This window comes from Poecilia reticulata, linkage group LG4, assembly GCF_000633615.1.
Source record: "Poecilia reticulata strain Guanapo linkage group LG4, Guppy_female_1.0+MT, whole genome shotgun sequence".
NCBI classification, from domain to species: Eukaryota; Metazoa; Chordata; class Actinopteri; order Cyprinodontiformes; family Poeciliidae; genus Poecilia; species Poecilia reticulata.
Window position 1 is genome coordinate 22,915,362 of NC_024334.1, and position 7,685 is coordinate 22,923,046.

At 40.1% G+C, this 7,685-nt stretch overlaps 1 protein-coding gene across 1 annotated transcript in view; it reads left to right on the forward strand.

Moving 5' to 3' along the window:
• Positions 1-581: 581 nt before the first annotated feature.
• rgmd (RGM domain family, member D) overlaps positions 582-7,685 on the forward strand; it is a 16,913-nt gene continuing 9,809 nt past the window's right edge. The window contains exons 1-2 of the mRNA XM_008407192.2: positions 582-671; positions 5,533-5,573. Of these exons, the coding sequence (XP_008405414.1) occupies positions 5,536-5,573 (38 nt within the window). The 5' untranslated portion in view covers positions 582-671; positions 5,533-5,535. The remainder of the gene's footprint in view (positions 672-5,532; positions 5,574-7,685) is intronic.

Genomic DNA, 7,685 nt, shown 5'->3' on the forward strand with positions numbered 1-7,685 from the left:
TTCTCAATCCAGCTATTTTAGCAGGTTTTCTTCAATTGCTTTAGCTGTTCTGCACAATGATGGACAAAACATTTAGTCACTCAATATGCAACACTGGCATACAGAAAACCTCCAGTTGGATTTGAATGCAATGAAAAGTATTTTTATAGAATAGATATAGCTGACAAGCCGTTTTTAGATTTTTATTTTTAAAAAGTATCCGATAAGCATTTGTCCTCATCAATCAACTTCACCATTATGTGCCACGTTGCGTCGTTCAGTCCCACACAACCCCAATAAACACTTGAATTTTCTTCTTGAATTTACTTCTGCTAGATGATGTAACTGTATTAAAGAAAGGATTTGTGGTTTTGACAGCATGTGATTGTGCTTTAGTGCTTTTTTTTTTCCATTAGATGGTCTCACTTTGCTTTCTCTTCTCAGAAATGCCCTGCCCAGATATTTAGGAATCAGGCCACATAGCTCACTATCATCTAACTCTAATCAAAGTGCCGAATCGTGAAATGGACAGCTGTTGTCATATGCCTCGATTCCAAATGGCTATCTGCCCCTGCTAGTTGCCCGGGTTCTTAGTTGGCCAGCTGAAGTTGTAGGGGGAGCGAGGGTTAAAGGGTGGCTGCCATTTCGAGCGCTTGTCAGAAAAGTCCCTACAGCTCAAAAACCTATCCAAGGTAAGCTTCTTCTTTCTGGGTTTTTTTTCTTTTTTTTGTGCTTCTCACTGGTATGACTCATAATGTTTCCAGATTGCTTCTCACCTGAGGCTGCTAATTAAGATTTGGAGATAATTCTGCGGTATAGAGCAATAATTTCTTAATATAAAAAGGCCATTCATTGCCATTGTTGGAGTACATAATCCGCGGCTGCAGTGAATTTAATATGTTTTATGACGTGACAAAGTGTTGATAAGATTGTTGTGTTTGGGCTGAATTCCAATACGCATGACTCTGTATCACAATAAAAGGAGCGACTCGTGTGCTGGGAATGTGGGAAACATCTGCTGCGATGGAAAGCGGACTGGAAACAGAACGACTTTTCCAGCACCTCGCTGAGTTTTGCTCAGGATATACTACACTAGTAAATTGAATGTCTTCACTTTCCTCCAACCTCATATTGGTTTTACATGTGGAAGAGGTCAGAATTTTGAGTGATAATGTGCTATTAAAAAAAAGGTCATACTTACACTTGTCTCTGTCACTGGCACCCATCTATTCCTGGTTCAGGACAGTTGTCCAGGGGGGGAAGGGTAAAAACAATAGGAGACCAACAGTTGCCGACTAAAGGAGGGCTTTGACACAACTCTAGCATAAGATTTGGGTATAGAAGTCAATGCACTGAATGTGCAAAGGGGTGTTTATGGAAAAATAAGAACCACAGGGGCAGAATAAATGGGGATTTTTATGCACATTAATTCATTGCAGAATAAGCGAATTGCTTATTCTTTTGTGAAATCAAAAGCAAACGTAGAGTTGTAATTGTAAAGAGACTTACAGCACCATCCACTCTAATTGGCACTCCTGATAATAAAAAAGTGTGCAAAAGCCTTTAAACAATAGCTGTCATGGAAACATGGTGACTCCCAAGGTGCCACTCTTCTCTAACCGCGCTTCGGTCTTGGTCACTGTCACTGCGGTTCTCTGGTGCTTTCACGCCTCGACAGTACAGGATATTTTGGTTTAATTGAGTGAGAAATGCTGAACATTTTCACACCTCCATTTGGTTTCGTTCACACTGACACTGCAACTGAATTTTTAAATCGAACCAAACTTCTTATTTCAAATCATGGAACTGCAACAGGCTCATTTGGAGCAGAAAGCTGCCCAGAATGAGACAGCAAGCAATCTAGCCTGTTGTTATATGAATGAGAGGAATGCAGTACTAATAAAAAAGAGAAGGAGAGAGAAAAAACTAAAGTCCTCGGTCTTGCTAATCTCCACTTTTGGGAATAGAGCCAATCAGCGGCAAGGAATATTAGATTGACTGACTCCCGGATTGACTGTTTTGCAAATGCTAGCCAGTTGCATGTCAAGCAGCATTGCACCTTGGTCACAGCTTTACAAGATGCATTTTCTTTCCAGTACTAAGCTCTAGAAGAAAAATCTGCAAATGGGAACATTTTCCACAAATAATGTGGAGCCATATTCATCAGTATAATCCGTGGACAGGTGGTGGTCGGCTGTATCTGCTTCGTCTTGTTGGTTGCTCAGGAGCATATGGATACAAATGTCCCTTTGGCAGAAGCGAACTAAGGGTGCTGTTCATTTTCCTCCTTTACCTGAAATGACTGAGTATCACAAAATGACTTTACAGTTTTGGTCAAACATAACTATTTTAGGTAGAAAATGTAGCCATCTGCCGCTGGATGTTTCATATCCGATTATGTATTATTTGCACTCACCAGGAGGAGTGTTACCCTAAAACATGTTTTTAAAAAAATAATAATAATAACTTGAGCAAATTCTTTTTTAAATGTGTGATCATTGTTTGCTGTGAGAAAATATAGTTATATGAGTCTAATGGTATCCACAAACAGGAGGCCACTCAGTTTTTCTTTGTTAGAATTAAATTGATATGAAAATAGAGCTTAATACAGTTTACCTATTACTACAGTGGCCTTATATTGCCATAATTCATGAAAATGCTTGATTACAATAAACAAATTGTGTAGTGGTTAAAGTGATGGGCATAAAAGAGTTTGTTTATGGATAGAAAATGGACGTGGGCAGGCTGCAAACTGAAAAAGGGCACAACTGACCAAGAGCTGCAAACTGACTTATAGATCCCGTTAGCAAACATCTCCATTTTCTATTTAAAAAAAAAAGTCATATACAAATCGACAAAACTGCAAAACTACCAAAGAGGATTGGCATCTAACATTTAACAGCAAAACACCACTGACTTAACTTATATAAAATGCACAGAGCCACTTAAACCCAATTATATTTATACAATACATATAAGGGATTAATAGCTGCTTTGAAACACCACGGACAAATGTGATACATTTTTTACATTAACTCTAACAGTCAGTAAATGAGTGCAGAGCCGACATGTTCAGAGGCATGCAAGCATCTTGAGTTCTGACGGTGAGGAGAGCTGACAGGAGAGAGACAAGACTTGTTCAAACAAAGTTGTGTTTTGGAATACGCCTGATGGGCTGCTTGTCGAAACCACCTTGAAGTGTTTTCCTGCTTGCTGAAGAAACAGGAAAAGAAAACACAGTAGAATAATAATGAGCAAAACCTGAGATGGTGGAGATCTTTAACCCTAAACACACTCTCCCATACACACGCATACGCAGTCACAATCATGTAAGCAGGGTGTGGGTCAGAGGTCAAATGGCCCTGAACTCTCTCCCTTTAGGCTGAGGACATCAGAAGTCCCTCTGTGTGCTGCTCTCCATTTATTTTACTCATCATCCCTCATCAGGGGGGGATGACCCTCTGACCTCAGCGCTGGGGTCACCTGTCAGTGGACTGTCTATTCATGAGCATGGGGCATGAAGCCCTGGCAACATTTCTCTTTTGTGAAACCCCCCCTAAAAAACTGTTTATCACTAGTGAAGTTATTTTGAAGTTACATGTAAAAATTCATCAGATTTTTGCTTACATTCAGGAATGCCAAACACTCTCTTATGAGGATGACAAGCATGCGTTTAACCAAGGGCAAGAGATCCAAAAGAACATAGTTAACAGATGCCTGCGTCCCGATACTACCCTTGGTTTACCTACAAAAACACTCTAAAAGCATCCTAGTGTGTGCTGTCAGCTATCAATCAGAGAGCCGTAAGTGGGATCCTTGAGTGAAGATGCTATCAGCTCTGCCTCATATACACTCACACCACAGTTTCCCTTATCTCTGCACAGATAACAGATCCCCTTTCACAGCGAGCGGCCTTAACCAGGCACACTCCTGTTTCTAGATCTCTGTCTTATTCTGCGCCATAAGCCGCTTCATTTCAGACAGGGGCCCTAAAACAACAAACAAAACAAAACAAAAAAACAGAGCAAAAACAGCCAATTTGCTCTGGTTCCTGTGTAAAATTCAATAAGTGTGTCTCTTACATTGCTGCAGCGTGGTTTTTGCAGAGGCCACAGAGGGAGCATGCTGCTCCCTGATTCCAATCGCTGATGCTATCAGCCACTGGCAGAAACATGATACGTGTCTCAGTTGACAAATCTAGATGGCCGTGAAATTAAAGGAAAATCAGAGGAATGGAACATAAGTAGCTTCCTGCTCCTGTACCGTATTCTTATTCATTTCAAACAATACATTCCCAGGATAAAAATGAAATGATCTTTCTTTAAAGGTTTTGTTGGCTCTAGTGGCCTTTATTTGAAAGTAGTTTGACAGGAAAGAGGAGGAAGACATGCAGCAAACGTCACCAGGGCGGGAATTGAGCCTGCGACCACCAGCATGAGGACTAAGGCCTCACTACATGGGTTGTGCTTTGCCCCTGCGCCACCAAAGTGAAATGATCTTTACCATGTTACCGTGTCTGCTTGTAACCGAATGGATGATTTTTTTTTTTTTTTTTTAAGAGAGTAAAAGTTGGGGTAAAAGGTGCATAATGTGAACACTTGTCACGGTGAGAAATCAGCTCAGTCATTTGTTTTCTTTAAACATTTTCCTTTCATTTCTGTAGACAGTGAGCTATTAAGACGGTTCTGTTATGGTCTCGATTTTGGGGACTTCCACAAGACCACAGCAAGTTGAGCCTAATAACAAAAACAAGCATCCTGGTGTGGAGCTGGTCCCACAGTGTGAGGACCTTAATGAGGAACATGTGGAGTTGCCCAGACACACTGTCAGAGGAAACCTAATCCCTCACTCCCTTCTTTTCTCTTTCTCTCTCTCTCTCTTTTCCACGTCCCTTCCCCCCATCCCCACCATTCTTTCTTCCCCGCTCTCCTTTGGCTGTGCTTGGCGTTCTCCACGTCCCGTCTTTTAACAATGTGGTGTTACTTTTAGCTCCTTTCTACTTCAAACATATCTAGTGTTTGCCCAAGCCTTCCTTCTTCTTTGAGGAGAACCTGTCCTTTTGGTTTTTCTGGTCTTTCCATTAAGATTAAGAGACCAAACCAGTTTTTTTTTAAATTATTATTATAACTTTTTTTTTTTTTATCTGATAACCATCCACCTGCTCTTGCTCTCCTTCCCACTTGTTTTAGCTTTAGTGATACATATAGGCTGGCATGCAATGCAATCCGCTCATAAGGAAAGAAAAGAAGAAAGACCTCTTTCTCCACACATCAAGCTTGACAGGCGGTTCCTTTCATGTGCTGAATTCATCCTTACCATCCACCTGGATCAATTCACTGTTTGCTTCAGTGGCCATTGGTGCTGCAGTGTGGAACATCAGCTTGTTCAGTAAAAAGCAGCTTATTGGGTAAAAACTACAGCCTTAAATATTTTGCCTTCACATTTTTTTATCTATTTTTTTTTATTCAACACATGTTTAACTTGTTTTGTCTACCCAGAGGTATTTATTTCTAATCATATAAACTCAGGTACACAATGTGCTTTCTTTCCCAGAAAATGTCCCATTGTGGTTCTGAAGACACACATGATAGCAGGTGAGAAAATACATTTTTATTTGCTGCGAAACAACACAAATCTGTGTTAGTGCTCTGTCCACAGGCAATCACTGAGGAAATTATGACCTTATACCTTTTAGGAGGAGAGGGGTGGGGGTGAAAATAAACCTCAAAGCAGATCAAAGTAAGCAAGCCTCAAAATTAGCTGAATAAACAGAGTAAGGTAGATCCCCTAGGGGGCGGGTTAAGATTGATACAGCAGGTCCAGTCTGAGGCTGGCCATAGAAGAGAAAGATTTTTGAAGTGAGGTTGTTACTAACAGGTTAAGAGCAATGAATGGCGTTTTCATTTAGTATAAATCCGGAGTAGCTGAATTTGGATGCTGAAGTTCAGATATAGCCTGAGAGGGAAATGACAAAAGCATCTTTTTCAATCTTAAAATTGCTCTATTCTAAAATACACGTCTCAGAAGTTTATAAACTGTCACCATGTTATTTGCAGAGAAACCATTGACTATGGTGTATCACTAATGTATCTACTGGCAAATGAACATGGGTAACATATTTTTTGGCTTTTTACTCCATATTTCTAATGTCCTGGTTAGAAACATGTTCCAGTTTCAACTAAATCAATCATTCTGGTCTTGTCTTCAAATTTTACTCTCAAGACTAGTCAAGAGCACAGCTGCAACATCCATTTATTTTCCTTTTTCCCAACAACTTAGCTTGAACTTTGCAGCTCCACTCAAATGCAAGTTTTCAACTCGGACAATTTGAAAAATTCTGAATTTCTTTTAGTTTTTGCAGCAATTACTACGTTGATATAATCACACCAATGTTCTTGAAAATTGTGTCACGTTGGTTTCGATCTTTGACTTTATCTTATCTCCTGTAAAGTCTCAGTTTTGGTTTGATTTTGTGTTATGTGGTCCTGACTATAACAAAGCCATTGACCAAAGGTTAATTTCAAGACATATTTTAAAAAGTATACACACACTCCATGGGAATGGAGACATAAAGTTTCTTGAAATTTTGTATAAACCAAATTTGATGTGCTTGAGAGTAGCTTTGTTTTAGAGCATTAGACATTCACTTAAATCTCAGCTCCTCTCAGACTAATGGCTAACATTAACCTCTGAATTCAACTATTCTGTATTTTTGTGAAAATGACGATGTAAGAAACTCTATGTGCGGCAGGTAAGTTTTCAAATGTTTTAACAGAACTAATCTCAGAAATGTCCTGGGAATTTTCTATATATAGCATTATGTAGCTTTAATAAGACATTTGTTGCTGAAAATGGAGACTTGCACACCCCATCTATACCTGCTGGACATATTGGACCCACTTCAACATAAGCTTGTAAGGACCTTTCACAGGTCTGTCGAGCCACCTGAATCTCACAATTGTATGGCTGAAGGAGCCTCCTGCATGTGTACAGAAAACCCAGTGATCCAGTAACCGTCTGGGTTCACTTCTCTCTCATGCAATCCGGGCGAAGGCACAGAAGACGACCTAAAACTACAATCCAAATGGCCCGGCTGCACACAAGCAAATCATGAGCTCCAGATTCAAGCAACAGATATTTGACAAAGTTTAAGTCAAGTGAATAAGTTTATGCAGTAATCGGCTTGCAGGTTTTTTTTTTTTTTCTTTTTGCTTGAATGGCACAAAAAGACCCACAATGCATCTCAAGCAAAAAAAAAAAAAGACTGAAATCTGGTGGGTTTGTGTGCCTCACAGATGGCTCAGCCTCACAGCAGCTGTGCAAATGAAAGACAGAGTGTCGCTGAAGGAGTGAGGAAGATGGAAAGTTGGCCACATAGGGAAAGAGTAACATACAAGCTGCTAACTGGAAAAGTAATGGAAAATTTCATAATGTGCCGATATTTACAGGGAGAAAATCTTCGGTAGAGACTGTACTTTGAACCTTAAATGGTTTCCCGATCCAAATTAAGACAGCTATGTTTGGAATTTTGCATTCACAACTGGCAGTCCAACCCCAAACTTTAGCTGAGAGTGTGGTGTGAGAAAACAACAGGTGACAAAATCCTGCTGATGCTTAAAACTCACATTGGTTTTTGGTGGAAGGGTTTTGGAGGGAGAGCCAAAAAAACGGGTCTTAAGTCATCACGTTCTGGGGTTAGAGGGGGG